The sequence below is a fragment of the Diceros bicornis genome, chromosome 7, assembly GCF_020826845.1.
Source record: "Diceros bicornis minor isolate mBicDic1 chromosome 7, mDicBic1.mat.cur, whole genome shotgun sequence".
Lineage (NCBI taxonomy): Eukaryota > Metazoa > Chordata > Mammalia > Perissodactyla > Rhinocerotidae > Diceros > Diceros bicornis.
Window position 1 is genome coordinate 53,070,449 of NC_080746.1, and position 19,682 is coordinate 53,090,130.

General features: G+C 43.3%; 1 protein-coding gene across 3 annotated transcripts in view; it reads left to right on the top strand.

Moving 5' to 3' along the window:
- Positions 1-8,936: 8,936 nt before the first annotated feature.
- GAB2 (GRB2 associated binding protein 2) overlaps positions 8,937-19,682 on the top strand; it is a 171,386-nt gene continuing 160,640 nt past the window's right edge. Inside the window, exon 1 of one of the 3 annotated variants that reach the window (XM_058545517.1) lies at positions 8,937-9,059. In XM_058545517.1, the coding sequence (XP_058401500.1) occupies positions 8,985-9,059 (75 nt within the window). In that variant the 5' untranslated portion in view covers positions 8,937-8,984. Of the gene's footprint in view, positions 9,060-9,720; positions 9,939-19,682 lie in introns of those variants that run through there. The other 2 variants (XM_058545519.1, XM_058545518.1) reach the window with 2 other exon arrangements.

Genomic DNA, 19,682 nt, shown 5'->3' on the forward strand with positions numbered 1-19,682 from the left:
AAAAACAGAAAACAAATGGATGGAGGCTTATTTACAGAGGGGATTGGATACATATCAGACCTTTTCTGAACTACAAAATTGGATTAGAGAGGTTTTGAAGAACCAACACATTTGGCAGCTTCCCAAGACATCTATTTTTGAAGATTCTGCTTTCCAGAACTGGATAAGAATGGCTTTTGTCATGAGCCTTAGCTGTGTTTCAGACTAGCCAAAACTGAAAACTGGAAGACACTAAATAAAAAAGTGTGCGCCTAGAGCAGCCCAGACCCTGCTGCTGGGCTGGCCATAAATAAGGATGGCCAAATCTATCAAACTAAAAGACTCAGCTCTTCAGAAACAGGTCCAAATGTGCGCAGAGCTTTGTGTACCACACTGATTCAGCCCTGGCCTGCCGCGCCCTGAATTTAGTCCTCTCTTAAAATAATCATTTTTAAAACATGCATGGAAAATAGAGGGAACTGTAGACTGCGAAAATCATCATTTGTCTGGTTCAGGAAATTTTCAGAGGAAAATCTTAGGGCTTTTTCCTAGAATGTTATGAAAATATTAAGCTATACTAATTGCTGCCAATATAGTTCTAACCACTCTAGGAAAAGAAAACAACAACAACAAATAAGTTTCCAGCTCTTTTCTGAGTCAACACTGGACCTTGGAGAAGCTTGCATGTGATTTGACTGCAGCTACCTTCCTTTTTTAGTTAATTGTGTTAAATGTGCCTCATAACTTCTAATCCCAGTGGGGCTGTCATTTAGAAGAGGGTTGAGGGAAGCTGTTTTAATTCTGGCTTTTGTTTCAGCCACTAAATGTAATGCCACATGATTGTTGACCCAACAGTAATCCAATTAAAAAACAGTCTTCAGAGGTAGTGCACCATCAAAATTAACCCTGATTACATCAAATTATGTTGAAACAGACCACAGCTGTTTGCCCTGTTGAAGCAACTGCTTGAGAGTTCATCCAGAAGATACATCTGGGTGTCAGGAAGATACATTTTGATTTTTATTTTTGTTTCTCAACACAAATGTAGGAGGGAAACATTCTGTTCTGCCCAGAGTGCTTGGTGGAAGCTGAAAACCTTGTGATTCTCCAGAATCAAAAATTTTCTTAATTCCAAAAGAGAAGAAAACCTGAGACCTTCTGTTTTGGTTTTCTATAGGAAGGATGTAAAAAGAAGGAAATTCAAGTCTGTTGAGTATTGCTCTTGTCAGCAAAAAAGGGGAACTGACTGCAGAGAAGGGTGGTAGGATTTTCTGTAGTAGGCTGTGTATATGCAGTGGTGTGCTAGGGCTGGCGTATAACAGCCCATGAGAGTAGATGGTTAAGTTGTGAAAAGTTTTGCAAGCTGGTTGTCAAAACAACATTATTAAAATTGTGATTTAAAAATGGAAAATAATTTTTGGAGACGATGTGGACAGATTGGAATCCTCACACATTGCTGGTGGGAGTGTAAAATGGTGTAACCACTATGGGAAACAGTTCAACAGTTCTGTAAAAAGCTAAACACAGAGTCATAGTATGATCCAGCAATTGACTCCTAGGTATATACCCAAGAGTACTGAAAACGTAGGTTCACACAGAACTGGTACATGAATATTCACAGCAGCATTATTCATAATAGCCAAAAAGTGGAAATAGCTGAAATGTCCATCAACTGATGAATGTATAAATAAAATGTGGTATATATATCCATGTAATGGAATATTGTTCAGCCATAAAAAGGAATGGAGAAGAATTGATATATGGTACAACATGGATGAAGCTTGAAAACATTATACACGGTGAAAGAAGTCAGACACAAGAGGTCGCATATTGTATGATTCTGGTTATATGAAATGTCCAGAACGGGCAAATCCATAGAGACAGAAAATAGATTAGTGGTTATCAGGGGTTGGAGTTGGGGGAATGAGGAGTGACTGCTAATGGATATGGAGTTCCTTTTTGGGGGTGATGAAAATGTTCTGAAATTAGGTAGCAACGATGGTTGTACAACTTGGTGAATACAGTAAAAACCACTAAATTGTACATGTTTTAAAAGGGTGACTTTTATGGTATGTGAATGATACCTTAATAAATTGTCACACCAGCCTCAGTGGCCTAGTGGGTAAGTTTGGCACACTCCGCTTCAGCAGCCCAGGTTCCATTCCTGGGCGCAGACCTACACCACTCATTAGTGGCCATGCTGTGGTGGCAGCTCACATATAAAAAGAGGAAGATTGGCAACAGATGTTAGCTCAGGGCAAATCTTCCTGAGCAAAAAAAAAATTGTCATATAAACTTACAATTAAATAAGTTATATTAAAAACAAAGGGAATAAATAACCAAACTCATTGGTTAGTAATTATTTTACTGCATTTTACTATCATCTCTGCTCCTGGTATTATTTATGTCTATTGTATCTCTATGTTGGAAATATTAAATAATGATATATTACTGTGCATGTCTTAAGTCTCTGTTTAAAGACATGAAGTTGATAGCTTGAAATTGGTCTGGGGTGGGGTACAGTATTTGCACCACAAAAATTGTCACATACTACAAATCAAGGCTACCACTACCACCACCAGAGAGCCAGTTTTTTTTTTTTTTTTGATGTTTTAATAGTTTTTAACATTGTGAAATTTTGGGTTGTACATTTTTGTTTGTCCATCACCATATATATGACTCCCTTCACCCCTTGTGCCCACCCTCCACCCCCATTGCCCCTGGTAACCACAATACAGTTTTCTCTGTCCATGTGTTGGTTTATATTCCACATATGGGTGAGATCATACAGTGTTTGTCTTTCTCCTTCTGGCTTACTTCACTTAACATAATACCCTTCAGGCCCATCCATGTTGTTGCAAATGGGACGATTTTGTCTTTTTTTATGGCTGAGTAGTATTCCATTGTATATATATACCACATTTTCTTAATCCAGTCGTCAGTTGAGGGACACTTAGGTTGCTTCCACTTTTCGGCTATGGTGAATAATGCTGCAATGAACATAGGGGTGCATAAGCCTCTTTGGATTGTTGATTTCAGGTGCGTTGGATAGATTCCCAGTAGTGGGGTGGCTGGATTATAGGGCATCCCTATTTTTAATTCTTTGAGGAATCTCCATACCGTTTTCCATAGAGGCTGCACCAATTTGCATTCCCACCAGCTGTGTATGAGGGTTCCTGTTTCTCCACATCCTCTCCAACATTTGTTGTTTTTTGTCTTGGTGATTATAGCCATTCTAACGGGCGTGAGGTGATATCTTAGTGTTGTTTTGATTTGCATTTCCCTGATGATTAATGATGTTGAACATCTTTTCATGTGCCTATTGGCCATCTGTATATCTTCTTTGGAGAAGTGTCTGTTCATTTCCTCTGCCCATTTTTTGATCGGGTGGTTTTTTTGTTGTTCAGTTGTGTGAGTTCTTTATATATTATGCAGATCAACCCCTTGTCAGATGTATGTTTTGCAAATATTCTCTCCCAGCTGGTGGGTTGTCTGTTCATCTTGATTTCTGGTTTCGTTTGTCTTATAGAAGCACTTTAATCTGATAAAGTCCCACTTGTTTATTTTTTCTTTAGTTTCCCTAGTCTGGGTAGGCATGTCATCCGAAAAGATTCCTTTATGACCAATGTCAAATAGTGTGTTGCCTATATTTTCTTCTATGAGTTTTATAGTTTCAGGTCTCACCTTCAGGTCTTTGATCCGTTTTGAGTTAATTTTTGTGAATGGCGATAGCAGATGGACCACTTTCATTCTTTTGCATGTGGCTGTCCAGTTTTCCCAACACCATTTATTGAAGAGACTTTCCTTTCTCCATTGTATGTTCTTAGCACCTTTGTCAAAAATTAGCTGTCTGTATATGTGTGGTTTTATTTCTGGGCTTTCAATTCTGTTCCTTTGATCTCTGTGTCTGTTTTTGTACCAGTACCATGCTGTTTTGATTACTATTGCTTTGTAGTATGTTTTGAAGTCAGGGATTGTGATGCCTCCTGCTTTGTTCTTTTTTCTTAGGATTTCTTTAGCTATTTGGGGTCTTTTGTTGACCCATATAAATTTTAGTATTCTTTTTTCTATTTCTGTGAAGAATGTCACTGGGATTCTGATTGGGATTGCATTGAATCTGTAGATTGCTTTAGGTAATATAGACATTTTAACTATGTTTATTCTTCCAATCCACGTGCATGGGATATCTTTCCATTTCTTTATGTCATCATCGATTTCTTTCAATAATGTCTTGTAGTTCAGAGAGCCAGTTTTTAAACATTTACCAGCACGTCACTGGCCATACGGGTCAGACAATCATCTTGGGTAACTTTGGTACAATTAGAGAGTTAGATGAGGTGGCCTGTGGCCTTTGGATCCCCAGCAAAACAAATACTAGCACATCTGCGCACTCACTATGCATGCGTTAGGTGCAGAAGAAAATGGCATTTCTGGTCAGCTGTTGGATGAAACTCACTTTTACACCTTGAGTCACAGGACATGATTTCTCCAGCTTTGCTAGTATCGTGTGTGGGTACAAGGGGTTAAGTGCTAGAGCCCCTGTATGACTGTCACAGTGAAGCCAGATACTAGATAAACCACAAGGTATTTAATTCTTAGTCCCAGAGAGGAGGGTATCTGGGGAGTCTGCACAACAGTGCCAGGGTTTGGAGACCAGAAGTTAATATGTTTAGCTCTCTGGAGCTTGGGGGTAGAAGTCAAAAGGTCTAAGGAGCCATTGTCTTTGAAACTACCCAAGGGTTTCAACCACCTTTGAAAGTGAAATTGCAAAGGATTGCAATCCTGCTGCTCAGCCCTTCCCACCAGGTCAGTCCCTGTGGGTTTAAACACTTGAACCACTTATAAGTACCTTCACAGATTCTGTTCTCTGGTGTGGATGGATCAGAGTTCTGGATGCTCCAGGCATCCGCAGCTCCCACTTGTCATCCTTTAAGGGTTGGTTCCTTCATTCTTACAACAAACACTTAATGTGCATCTGTTGTGAGCCTGGCACCATGCTGGGAGGCTCTAAGGACATAAAACTGAAGATACAGCCCTGCCCTCAAGGCACTCAGAGGCCCTCAAGGCACTCAGAGTTCCTTGACAAGGAAACAAATATTTGCAGTATGGTGTGATAACTCAATCTGTATAGGTGCACCTGTGAATCTAAGAAAAGAATGAACAACTCTGCTGGGGAGTGGGGATGGTCAGTTTTAGGGAAAGGGAACTTGACCTATGTTCAAGATCTAATTCAAGGTAGGAGTTCCCTCTGAAGGAAGTAAGGGGCCATCATACAAAGTATGGCTTGGAGTACTAAGGTACTTTCCCAGGTACCTTGCCAGTCTTTGTTCTTGGGAGAATATGATAATTGATTTTGCAGCGTGATCTGTGAACACAATGATGATACCACCCCCACCAGTGTCAGCAGAAATGTCCCAGGAGCCTAACTGCCGCAAAGCAATTAGCACGGGTTCTGGTTCTTTACAGGGGAGCCATTGGGAAACTGAACTTGCTCAAACTTTTCTCTTTAAGAAAGTTTATTTCCAAAATGTCTCCCACTGGGTGTAATGTCAAGTAACTCTCAGACTGTTAGCAGCCGCAGACGGGGAGGAAACCCAATTAGGTTTTCAACCACACCCCAAGCCCACTTGCAGATCTCCGTCCTAGTCAGATGCCAAAAGTTGATTTGAGCACATCCACCAAGTAATTTGATGGAGGGAACCAAATGGGCTCAAAGCACCCAAGGGTTAAAGAGGCACACACCTCAACATGCCTGAAGACAAGTGTCCTGCAAGTCACCAGCTGAGGTGGCTCAGCTGGCCACACTGACCTTGGCAAGCAGCACTCAGCTCTGAAATTAACCTGTCAACTAAATTGAAGGGGAGAAAAGGCAGAAGGGCCAGGACACAAACATCCATCCCCACCCCCAGTTCAATCACTGACGTCAAGCCTGGCATGGGTGGTATTAATCACACCAGCCTGGTGTTCAGTTGAGGACAGCTCTCCTTCCAGCCCTTCCAACCCGTTTCTGGGAGCGTTCCACCAGCCATGCACCTGCCACTGGCCACAAACCCTCAACTCCCAGACAGGCACGGATGCAGGCTGTCGCTGACGACACTCAAAGCCACAGTGCACCCTTTAGAACCCAGGCTTTCGGGGATTGGGGGGGAGGCGGGAGCAAAAGGTGGTGCCCGTGTTTTCCTCCCAGGTGTGCATTTCTCTAATCTCTGCAATGCTCCCTCCAGAGAAACTTTCTCCATAAGAAGGTCATTTCCTGGGGATTTAATGAGAATATAGAATTAATGGGCCAAAGCGCTCTTTGCAGTCGGTCATTAATTCCCCCAGGAATTACTCGTGGTCTTTAATCAAAATTGCCTAAATTATAGACTAGTGATGCATGTCTTCCCAGGGTTTGGCGGGGGGGGGGGGGGGGGGGGGGGCATGTTGGCCCAACTGGTTCCGATAGATGGCGCCTATCTTCATGTAAATAAATCACTAAAATAATTTGTTTTCCATTTCTCCCCATCGAGCATTAAAAAAAAAAAAAAAACAGCAGGGAGTGGAGAGGACTTAGTAAAGGCCCAGACAGGAACGTTCTGTCCAAGGGCTGTTTCCAGGCCTGGCACGCACCTCGGGTTCAGATGATTGAGCCACATCAGACTGCTGCCAGGGACCTCAGCAGTAGTCCTGCCTCCTATGTGTAGCCGAAGCTAGGCACTGGCAGCTTAGTAATGAAAAGGTTAGGGTGGGAGTGAGGAGGAGCAAGAGAGCACCAAGAAGAGCCCCTTTCTCTAACCTTTGAGGAAGGAGGGCTATGTCCAGAGAAGACTTCCTGAAGCTGACACTCTGTAGCTATTGTGTTTCACTGCCCCTCCTGTCATTGGCCACAAAACATCAGACTTTTCTGTTTCCACATAGAATTGTAAATAACAACACAGGGGGTGAGGGGGAGGAAGCAGGGGCTTTTGCTAAACAAAATAAGACCCTAAAGAATTTCTGGTAGAATGCAGCCTAACGCTGCATTGCTGAACTAACCATTGCTGAACGGTCTCCCAGTCTGTCTCCAATCATATAACTATCAAAGGATATGTAATAGAAGACCACTCTCCTAGGGAAAGGTCAGGCGTCTATATGAATGACTTGAATCACAAAGCTCAGCTGCAAACAACCATGCAGATTTCTCAGACTCTGCAATCCCTGAGACTTGGCACCATGACTCAGATGTGAATGAAGTCAGAAGGATTGCTTTCTTTTGGTTGGGAGTCACCGCCCCCTGATTGATTTGGCAGACTTGAGTATTTTGGTATTTGTCTCACACGGTTTCAGGTACTTAACACCACCATAATTCTGGTGGTGGCCCTTGTGTGAGGCTTCAGGATCCCTAAATTGGAAGACTAAGGGACATCTGGCCCCAGCTATAGCCTAATAGTTTCGGCTTTACATTCAATCCAGCAGCACACTGGCCAGGGAAGAAAGGCAGTGTAATGTTGGGTCCAGGGAAGCTCATCTCTAAACCTCCCAGGGTGCTTAGAAGAGCTAAGCATGTAGTAAAGGATTAGCTTTTACAAACTGATTGAAGTAGGTGAACTTGCACCAGCCCAAGCAAGATCTCTAAAACCAGAAGGATGTCCAACTGCTTGAAACACCTAGCTTTGCTGCACAGGAAAACGAACAAAAGAGCCTTAGTCTAAAGCTGTATGGGGAGTGCAAGATGCTGCTTCCCCTATTCGGATGCCCCCAGTACAAAGAAGTTGGGGGAGGACCTACATTTTAATACTGCTTGTAAAGTTAATTTGTGAGTTGAAAAGAGCCCCTACCAAAGGGTTTTTTCCCTCCACCCTCCCCCTGAAGGGCTGAGTTGTGAAGTGTATACTTGTGCATACTTATCTCAGTTAAACCTCACCACAACGCAGTGCGAGAAGTATCATATCCCAACTTTCATCTGAGCCCCAGAGAACTCTCGTAACCTGTGTCGAGGAGTTGGAACTGGGGGGAATTATTGACCCCAATTTCTTGTTCTACACCACCTTGCCTTCCAGTTCACTAAGAAATACATTGACTCATCTTTGCTTCCTTGATTCTGCAAATCATACGAATTTTCTTCGACTGAATTGTTTTTCCCCGAGGCAGTATGGGAGCCAGCTGGACTTTACTTCCTGGTAATGAGTTGATCTGCAGGCATTAAAGCAATCCTCCCACTTTAAATAGCAGATGAGCAGGACCCCCATACACACATCCCCACCCACCCCCCAACCCCCGCCCCGAATTAGAAACTAGGCTTTGCATTGCACAGGCTTTGGGACCTTAGGCTATCTGTAAAATGGGAATAATACTGCCTGCTCAATTTGTAGATTTGTGAAGACAATCATGTAAACGAGGAATGTAAAAGCGCCCAGCACGTAGTAGTCTGCTCCCTACTCCCGCCAAGGGGATGCGCGAGTTAATGAAACTCGGTGGGAAGCGGATCACTGATGTCAGCTAAAACCTGACCCACTGAAACCTGAAGCTCTGGGAATGGATAGGAAACGCGAACCCCCTCGGGTCCCTTCCTGACGACCCTCTGTGAAAAATCAATTCGCGATCGAGGACGCGCAGCCCCCTCCCTTCACCCCACGCCCACTCCCACCAAGGGCGCGGCCGCCTCGCAGCTTGCTGCTTGAGGCGGCTTCGGGGAAAAGCGAGACCCGGGGGCGCGGCCGGCGGCGGGCTCCGACGTCCTGGCGAGCCCCGGGCCTCTCGGGTCCAAAGACGCGAGGCCGTGTTTGCGTCTTTGAAGGCGGCCCGCCAGGGGGCCGGGCGGGCTGTGGGCGTGGCGAGCGCCCCCGCCCCCACGGGCCGGGCGGGGAGTGCGCGCGGGCGCGGGCGCGGGCGCGGGCAGGCGGGCGCGCGCGAGGCAGCCGAGCCCGCGGCCGCCGGCCGCCCCGGCCCCTCCCCTCCCCCGCGAGCTGCGCACCGCCGGCCGGCTGACCCAGCGGCCCGCGCCCTTGTCCGCCCGACCCCGCGGCGGGCTCCAGGCGGCCGGCAGCATGAGCGGCGGCGGCGACGTGGTGTGCACCGGCTGGCTGAGGAAATCGCCCCCCGAGAAGAAGTTGAGGCGCTATGTGAGTGCGGGCGGCGAGCGGGCGCGGCCGCCGAGGGCGCGGGCGGGGGTGCCCGGCGGCCTGCCGAGGGGCTGGGGGCGCCGGAGGAACCGCGCGGACGGGGAGGGCGGGCCCCGGGGGGTGAGGAGCGGCCGGCGCGCCCCCGGCTCGGGCCGTGTGGGGCACCTGCACACCTGTCACAGGTGCGCCGCCGAGGGGCGGGGCGGGCGGGGGAAGCTGCGGCTCCAGCTCCGCGGGGCGGGCGCGGCGGCGGCGCCTCCCCAGCAACCTCCTGTAAACTACATGCTGTATTGAAGTTTGTATTGATTGTTTTTGGAAACCGAGAGAGTTGATTCCCGGGGCCGGGGGACCATAGGTACCTTGAGCGGCCTCAGCCTGCAGGGTTGGGGGAGTGGGCAGGAGAGGGGGGCGCAGGCTGAGGGGCCGCGCGGCCCGGCCCCCACAGAGGGCGAGGCGCCTCACACCCTTTCCCCCTTCCCTTTCTCTGCCCGCCGCTCCCGGGTGGCCGCCTGCTTCCTTCCAGTCCACAGCCTCTGCATCATGGGCAGCGTCAGCGGCATGTGCAGCCCTTGTATTAAGTGACTCATTTGTTTGTCCCCCCTTCTTTCCCTTTATTCTGTATGTCTCTCACATACACCCCCACACACGCACACCACCACCACCACCACCACGATGGTGACACTGCAGTTTGGTCTGCTATAACTGGCCTGGGTTTTGTGTTGTGCAGTCCTTAGTGTCTGGGGTCGGGAGAGATCAAGGTTCTCAGTTGCCAGGTGGTGCTAACCGACAGTGTTTACTGAAATTGCTGGGACGGCTTCTCCCCTCTAGGTGAGGAACTGGCAACATCAAGGGGAAGGTGGTACAGGCTGGTGCTGAGCGGTAAGGAGTTCTGGCCTTTTTTTTTTTCTTTCCCCCACCAGAATATGCCTTGCCTGGTGGGGTCAAAGTACAAGATGGTGCTAATTACTGAGGTTTGGCTGAAATCAGCTCTAGGGTGTTCCCAGGAGTTTGGAAATGGAAATAAGGTCGCTAAAAGGTGTCAGGGTCTCCCGTTTTTTTCCCTCTTCGCTTCTCATGAAATGCCCTTGTTACACTGACTCGTGGTGCCGGACTCTGGGCTCGTTCCCACAGCGTGGAAGTGAGCTGTTGCCTTCCAGCTGCAGTGCATCAAGGGAGCTCTGAACAGACCCTGCCCTCTGTCAGCTGCACCAGTGGCTGTCCATGGGGGGAGAGGCAGAAGCTTACCAGAGTTTCCTGTCTTGGCTCCCCAGATCAGAACCAAGGGACTTTTGGCCTCTGGATTGAGGAAGTGACATTCTGTTTTTCAAAGGAAGTGTTTTTGTTGGGGAGTTGTGTGTGTATGTAAATGAAATCAGGCTCTTATTTAGATCATTTGCTGGGAAGAATCTAAGGTTTAGCAGATGACTTTTGAAAGTGGACATAGATTTAAAATATAGTAGAGATGAGGCAATGAAGTGTTCATCTCAGTGTTAAAGCTCATTTTCAGGGATGTGTGTGTCGCCAAAGAATTATAATTACTAAGAAAGAATTTTTTCTCCTTTTCAGGGTTGTATCAATTCATTAGGAAGGGTGAATATCTATATTAGATTAAGGAAAAGTAATTTGCTGTTGATGTTTTTATAAATATTAAAAAAACAAAAATCTTTGGCCCCAAAGCCCTTCTGAAAACTATCAGTACAAGTGTAATACCATACTAGCTAGTAGAATGGAGTATCCAGTAAAAATGTAACTGTTAATTGGCAAATTAGAACACTACCCTAAAGATCCTTGAAACTGTTTTTGAAACAGTTTGTAAACAATTTGACACTGTATCTATGTTTGACTGATGACTACTTCAACTCTTATCACCCAGACTCTCTTTATGATCCATTTTTTGGGTATTTTTGTTCCCGAGCAGCTTTAGCTCAAAATAAGCAAGTTTGGAGGCCTTGGGGTCAAGCACTTTTTACACCCATTTGAACTACTTGACACCCTACAGTCATATGATGACCTCAGCCTCTTTCCCATCTTCCTTGCAGACACCCATGTGGTGTCTGACCCAACTAGCAATAGCTTTTCTTAGGCTGGGGTGTGATGTGTTCCACTGGTATGGCTGGAAGTCTCTCCCACTGTGAAAGTTCATTTCCCTTAGTTAAAACTGAGCTAAACTCCTGGAGAACAGTCTGCCTTTATATCTCCTTTTTTTGGGGGGGTGAGGGGGAGTATTGGGAATTTCTGCCCCCTGTTTTAAGTTAGAACTCTACCAGTTCCTCTGTTCATTAGAGGCCCAAGTTCATTAGAACCAAACTTGGAAAAAAGTGTTTCCCAGCCCCATTGCTAAACACATAGCCCAAAATAGCTGGTTCTTCTGCTATGTATAATAGCCATGTGGTGTTACAGATTGATAAATCTCCATTATAAAATGTATCGAGCATCTGAGATAAGAGAAAAGCAGTTTATGAAATAAGATTACAACTATTTAAAATTATTTTTAAAAACCTAGATCGTATTTAATCTGGGGAGGGGGTACGTATAGAGAAAAAACAACTTAGAAGAAATTATGGCAAATGTTATCAGGGATTAACTTTAAGGATTTTTTTCATCAGCCTTTTCTAATTTATTAATCATAAGAAAGTGTAAAAAGGTCTATTCAGTATTTGTTGTGTACCCTAGAGGAATTACAAAAAGTGACCTCTGGAAAATGGTGAGTATTGCCTCTGGGGCATCATGATATGGTTGCGGTAGGAGGCTGGCAGAAGGAATAGCCCGCCCATCATGCTGCACTGTGTGTGTGTGTGTGTGTGTGTGTGTGTGTGTGTGTGCGCGCGCGCGCGCGCGCGGGCGTGCACGCGTGCGTGCACACGTGTGAACACACACATATATACATGTATATAAAGCTGAGACCAGAATTTCTTGGTGGAAAACATATTTTGTGACATACAGTGCTCTGTAATTTTCTGCTAATTTCATTGGGGTCAAAGATTTCTGGAAAAAGATTGGCAGCAGCACTGCCCCCTAGTGGCTAATTTTGAGAACGTTGTGTATTGATTCTAATGAATAACTGCTTTAAGGAAACTGTTTATTTTAATTTTATCTATTCAGTAAACTTATTTATTAAATATCTGTGTCCCAGCCACCTGGATTAAATGCTGAGAATAAAAATTAAGCCAGCCCTTCAGTCTTAGCAGATGACCTTGCCTCCTCCTTCACAAAGAAAATTGAATCTATCAGGGAGTAACTGTCTGCACACACTGCACCAAAGTTCCAAATTTACATGTATCTACGTGGCTCCTTTTCTTTTTCCTTCTTCTTAGAGTAGATGAGGTGCCCCTTCTAACTATGCTGACCCTGCTACCTGTGCTCTGGATCATATCCTCTCCTACCTTTTCAGATAATTCTTCCCCTTTCTGTCATGAATCTTCACCTTCTTCCCCCTACCTATTCCTTTCCATTGATATTTAAACATACTTCCCTTTGACAAAATTCTCCCTCAATGTCACACCCTTTCTTCTCACTGTGGTTTCTCCTTTTCTTTAGGGCTAAACTTGTTAATGATTGTTTTTACTGTCTCCATTTCTGCTACCTTCTTCTCACTGGGCTCCAGTCTGAAACCTAGTTTGTCATTTCCCTAAAACTGTTCTCAGAAAAGCACCAGTGACGCCTAGGTCACAAAATTCAGAGGTTTGTTTTTCAGTCCTCGTTTTATCTCTTCACTGCCTGGTCACAGTGGCCTGCTCACTCTTTCTTGAAGCACCTTCCTCTTGTCTTGAGTGATAACCATATATGCCTGGTTTTTCTCTTTTTTTGGCCACTCTGAGTCTCTTTTGCTAGCCTGACCCTCTGTACCCAATCCTTAAAGGTTGAAGCTCCTTGATAGTCACAGTGGCTGTGGTCTAGGGTCTTTTCTCCTCCTCGGAGATCTCGTCCATTCTCTTGGCTTCACTTATCATTTGCATGCTGGTTATTATCAAGTTAAACTTCCATCCCAGAGTTGTGTTCTGAACTCCAGGCTCGCATATGCTCTTGTTACCTGGACAGCTCTACTTGAATGTCTCTCAGTGAACACAAACTTACCGCACCCAAAACTAAACCCTTATTTATTTCTCTCTTCTTCATCCCATGTCTGCTCAGTAAATGGTGCCACTGACCACCCACTTGCTCAGATGCGAAACTTGGGAATCGTCCGAGACTCCCTGTCACCCACCATTCCACATCTAATCTTTCCCCAAAACCCATTAGAGCTATCATCCATATGTCTTTTTCTATATGTTTCATCATCCCCACTAACATAACTCTTCAGATAATCATTTTGATAGCCATCTGTTGAGCACTTACTCTGTGCCAGGCATTATGCTTAGACCACTGATCTCTTAATTTAATCCTTTTAACTGAATATGAGAAGGGAAGCCACTTGCCCAGCATCACCCAGCTTTGACCCAAAGCCTGAGCTTTCTTCTTTTTAATTAAATATTTTATTTTGAGGTAATTGTAGATGCACAGCTAGTTGTGAGAAGTAGTAAAGAAAGATCCCATGTACCTTTTACCCAGTTTCTCCTAATGGTAACATCTTTTTTTTGTGTGTGTGTGAGGAAGATCAGCCCTGAGCTAACATTTGTGCTAATCCTCCTCTTTGCTGAGGAAGACCGGCTCTCAGCTAACATCTATTGCCAGTCCTGCTCCTTTTTTTTTTTTGTCCCCCAAAGCCCCAGTAGATAGTTGTATGTCATAGGTGCACATCCTTCTAGGTGCTATATGTGGGACTCGGCCTCAGCATGGCTGGAGAAGCAGTGCGTGGGTGCGCGCCCGAGAGCCGAACCTGGGCCGCCAGTAGCGGAGCGCGCCGCACTTAACCGCTAAGCCACGGGGCCGGCCCCCTAATGGTAAGATCGTGCAAAACTACAGTACAATATTATAATCAGGATATCAACAGTGGTACAGTGAAGATACAGGACATTTCTATCACCACATGATCCCTCATGTTGCCCTTTTATAGTTACCTCCACTACCATCCCATTCCCACCACATCTTCCACCCATGACAACCACTAATCTGTTCTCCATTTTTATAATTTTGTCATTTCAAGAGTGGTATATATAAAGGAGTTCATACAGTACATAACTTCTGGGGATTGGCTTTTTTCATTCAGCATAATTCTCTGGAGATTCATCCAAGTTGTTGCATGTATCACTAGTTTATTCTTTTTTATTGCTGAATAATAGTCCATAGTATGGATGTACTGCAGTTCATTTGTTTATCTGTTCACCCATTGGTTTTAATTTACATTTCCCTTATGGCTAATGATAGTGAACATGTTTTCATATGATTATTTGACTTCTGTACGTCCTCTTAGTTCAGATGTCTCTCTTCGTCTTTTGTCCATTTTCTATATGATTTTTTTTTTTTTTTTACTGTTGAGTCTTGAGAGTTCTTTACACACTCAAGATACTAGCCCTTGCAAAAGATGTGGGGGGTGTGTGTGTGTGTGTGTGTGTGTGTGTACATATATATGTACACACACACACACACACACACACAATGGAATATTATCCAGCCATGAGAAAGAAGGAAATCCTGCCGTTTGTGACAACATAGATAGACCTTGAGGGTATTATGCTAAGTGAAATAAGTCAGATTGAATAAGTTCTGGAGATCTTAGGCGTAGCATTGTGGTTATAGTTAACAGTACTATATTTTATAGTTGAAAATTGCTAAGAGAGTAGATCTTAAATGTTCTGATCACAAAAAAGAAATGGTAATTATGTGATGTGGTGGAGGTGTTAGCTAATGCTGTGGTGGTAATCATATTGAAATATATAAGTGTATCAAATCAACATGTTGTACACCTTAAACTTATACTGTGTTATATGTCAATTATAGCGCCAATAAAGCTGGGGCGGGGGGAAGAACAGGGGAAAGGGAGGTCTTCAGAAACTAGAGTGAATTCAAGATTTGTTTCTAGACCATGCTAGGCAGCCAGGGCTTTATTCCAACAGATCAAGTATTTTAAATTAATGTTCTATCTGGTCCCAATTCCTGGGATAGAGAAACAGATGGAAATTCCGTTTAGCAGCTTTCTGTTCTGTGGTCCTAATCACTGGATTGGTTCTTTGATTGTGTTTACAACATCGAAGAGATTGTTCTAACCCAGGGCCAGTCTCCTGAGCTTCTTGTCACTAGCATTGGATCAAAACTCCTCGTTTGGAAGCAACCCATGTGTCTATCAACAGATGAATGGATAAAATGTGGTGTGTACATGCCATGGAATATTAGCCTTGAAAAGGAAGGAAATTTTGACACATGGACATACTACAACATGGATGAACCTTAATGACATTATGCTAAGTAAAATAAGCCAATCACAAAAGGACAAATACTATATGATTCCACTTATATGAGGTACCTAGATGAGCCAAATTCATAGAGACAGAGAGTAGAAAGGTAGTTGCCAGGATCTGGGCGCCGGGGCAGAATAGGGAGCTGTTGTTTAATGGATGCAGAGTTCTAGTTTTGCATGATGAAAAGAGTTCTGGAGGTGGATTGTGGTGATTCACAACAAAGTGAATGTATTTAATGCTGCTGAACTGTACACTTAAAAATGGTTAAGATGGTAAATTTTATGTGTATTTTACCACAATTTAAAAAAAATTACTCCTCATTTGCTAAGGGTTAGTACTTGGCACTGCTACTACTTCTCATCCAAGGGGAAAAGACAGGATGGAATCTCTGTAACCTTGAACAGTAATGGAATAGTCTCTCAGAGATATTTAAGGACCAGAGGCAGTTAAGTTGTACAAAGCAGGAACACAGGCCTGTTGCTTTGCTTAATGAAACAACTTTGATGTTGCTTTCTGTCTCTAGCTGGCCTTTCGCTAGCTGGAAGGGAATAATGGAATATAGTAACTTCAGGCTTATGAAAAATGCTGAGAAATATAGGTTCCTAACCAGGCTACTGCCTGTATCCACATTAACGTTGGCAAGTGTTTATAGAGTATATTTTGTATCCTTTCCCTCTCCAAGGGAATAAGTCAATACTCACCCTGCCTTCAAGAAAATTGCAGGCTAGGGAGACCAGAAGTATACAGGTGAAACAGAGTGATGCCCTTATATAGAGTTACATGGTCCAGGTAGCAAGTTGAGTAAAGGCAAGAGCTCTGAGCATGGAAAAAAATTGAAAGGGCTTCCTGGAGTAGGAGGTAGGGATGTGAGTTGGACTCAAAAGATTAGGACCTAGGAAGGAACATGGCAATTAAGGTGGGAAGGGGTCAGTGCACAGGGGTTGTGGAGGGAAGGGAAAATCCATCTAGGGTAGAGGAGTCTATAGTGGAAATCAAAAAGAGGTTTGAAAAGTAAATGAAGAGCTAAGGGGGATAGTCCATAAAATGCCTTTGATGGTAGGATGACATTTATTAAGAACATCACTCTAACTCAGTAAGTCTTTGCCTCTCAGATACACACTCTTTCAATGGGAAATGTCAATGGTGTGTTGACATTGTTTTTCATCAGAAAATCTCTGTCTTAGTGTTTCAAGGGGCTTTCGGTTCTTGAGCAAATGACTTGATTCTCTGAGTCTACTTCCTTGTCTGTAAAATTGGAGTAATACTTCTTACTTCACTGGGTTTGAGAATTTACTAGGATAACAAGGAAAAAGAGCCTTAGCACAGTGTCTAGCCCATAGTAGGAATTTAATATTAGAGGATGTGGCAGTAGGGGCTGACCTCGATTTATATTTGTTAACCCTTTCATAGAAATTCTGAACATGAGTATGGGTGTCTTCACATCCTTTTCAAATTTGGGCCAGACCTGAAGTTTTCAATGTCAGAATGTAAGTGGAATTCCCAAGCTAGATATTACATCAAGTTCTAAGGAGTTAATTTTTCCTGAAAGGAATATCTCAAGAGTCTCCTGTTCCAGGGAAGGGAAATGAAATCACTTGGGGGTTTGTCTGACACTGTAACCTTGACCAGTCCCTGGAAAGTATTTGTGCGCTAGGGGATGTAAAGATCAATGTGTGAGATTCTGGAGCCCATGTTTGAGAATGGTTTAAAATGCAAAAACTTCCCAGTAAGTGATAATCCTTTAAAACTCAGATGTCTCCTACCCTCCTACCCCCCTTCAAAGTGAGTCCCCTTCTTGGCTTGATTCCATGGCACTTTTGTTCACTTCTAGTTTGGCATTCTCACCTTGGGTTTCTGTCTCTCTCCCTTTGCTAGATTATGAGCACTTTACATGATAGTGTAAGCATCCCTCTTAGAGCTTGGTGCAGGCTTGGTGCCACTTGTCCAGCACCAGCTATATGTAAGACACTTTCAAAGTCTTCGTCATTTATTCTTTACAACTACCCCTCCCCCCCCACCTTATGCTTGCTTCTTTTTATCTACCGGTTGTCAAAAGAGTGAGTGGGTTCCTTAGTCTCCTTCAGAGTGATCAATTAGGGTATTTTTTAGTATCGTTATGAGCGCACATGTTTAAACACATCTGATATGAATCTATTCTAATTGTTATCCTTATTGATGGTCAGATTATACTATCTTTAGCCAGTGGAAGCTTATTCAAGTTGGCTTTTGAGTCCTCTTGATGTGTCATTACTAGTATTTGATAGTTCCTTTGTTACCTGGTATGACAAGATGTTCCAGGTTTATCTTGTACGCTTCCTGATCCAGACCTGGAATCAGCCATTTCCTCAAAGAGTCCTTTCCTTTTAGTAAAAATGGTATGTAGAAACCCACAAGGGCATTAAGGGGTGCTTATTGCTATTGGGTTGGTCACACACTTAGTTCATGTTGATTATAACCATGTAAAAAATATCTCTTTTTTCACGGTGAATATTTTCATTTACTTCCACATAGTATTTTTTCCAGTTTTTAGTTAATTTAAAATTTAATTTAATTTGAAATTTCAGTCATACACAAAAGTGGAGAAAATGGTCTGTCTAATGAACACCAGTTCACACAGTTTCAAAATTTTCAGGATTTCATCACATTTGTTTCATCTATCCCTTTTACCGTTTCTTTGCTGAAATATTTTAAAGCAAATCCCAGACATGTACATAAGTCTTCTAAATATCATGCAAGTGAGTGTATCATACCTTATATACACATTTCCCCTGGTTAGACATTTATGTTACTTCTAATTATTCACTATTATATAAAATAAAATACAAGTCTGTTCTGTTATACGGGTGGCACTTCTGAGAGTTTCACCCCAGCTGATGATCCATAGCATTTAGGTATCATTAACTGTCACCACAGTTCACTTGGAAGATTTTCTTGGACAGGCAATCAGTATATCTTTCCTTAGCTTGCCTTAGAAGAATGTGCCAGTTGGAGCTCTGCTGGCTTTCAAAAGCAAAGGATTTAAGTGCTAAATTTAAATATAGTAGAGAGGCTTATTTTCTTGTGATGATTATAGGAATGAATCTGTTGATTTGGTCTTTTGATACAATTTTCTAGAGGAAACAATGGGTGTAGGCTAGATATATATATATACCTTTTTGGATGCCAACAAAGGCTATAATGTGTTGAGTTTAATGCCTATTAGAAGTCTTTCTGAAGATACTGTCGTTAACAAATAGTAAGAGTCTACAATGTACATAATATTCCCCTCTGAGTTTATAATCTTGTTGGGAAGCAACTTGGATTATAATGGCCAAATGGCAAAGACCAGTGCTGTAGAAGCCCAGAAGAGATTGGTCTAGTGTGGTCAGTGAGTTCAGTGTCACAAGACCACTGTTTGGATTTTACTTGCTGGGTAATCTGCCATTTCACCTTTCTGCACCCATTTCCTCATACATTCTTAGGACTCGGTTCACGTGTCACCTTGGGGCAGCCTTTGCTGCCCTGCCCTCCTCATCAGAATGAGTTACGGAACCCCTTCTCCATGCTCCTGTGTCCTTATGCCTTAGTACCACTAACTGTTGGTTTATGCTGTGCGTCCTCCAGACTGGTAGCTTCCAGAGTACACCATGTCCTTTGTTCTTCCTTGTAGCCCTGGTACCTAAAGCACAATAAGTTACTGGTTGACTAGTATTTTATTTTTGATTAGTATTTTAAGTTTTGAATAAATCTTACTTTAGGATCAGTTACATTTCTTTGGAGAAGAAAGAGCTTGACCTAGAATTGGATTGAAAGTCCAACTTTTTAGCAACAGGTTTTGGAACTTTCATGGTATAGGCTATTAAAAATTGAATTTGGGGGGAGTAATACTTAAATTTCACTCATAATAAAGTTATTGTAGACACAGAAGATTACAAAAAACAAATAGCAATATTAGAGCACACCCATAGTACTTCTACCATGGCATAAATGTTGTTAACATTTTAGTTTATTTCCTAGTCTCTTTTTTTCTGTTTATATATGCTTTGTATATTTTACAAAATCACGATAAGATTCTACCACCTTTTTTATGCTTTAAAATATTGAAAAACAGTTCCCTGTGTTACAAAATAGCCTTCTAAAACATGTCCTTCAGTGGCTGCTTGGGCAAAATGACATAACACAGAGCTTCTCAAACATGTGTAATGTAAGGACACTTGAAACAAACATTTTTAAAGGTTCTTGAATGTTAAAATATCTTTGTTATTATGTTACCGAAACGTCTATAAATAAAATCTATGAGGTATAAATA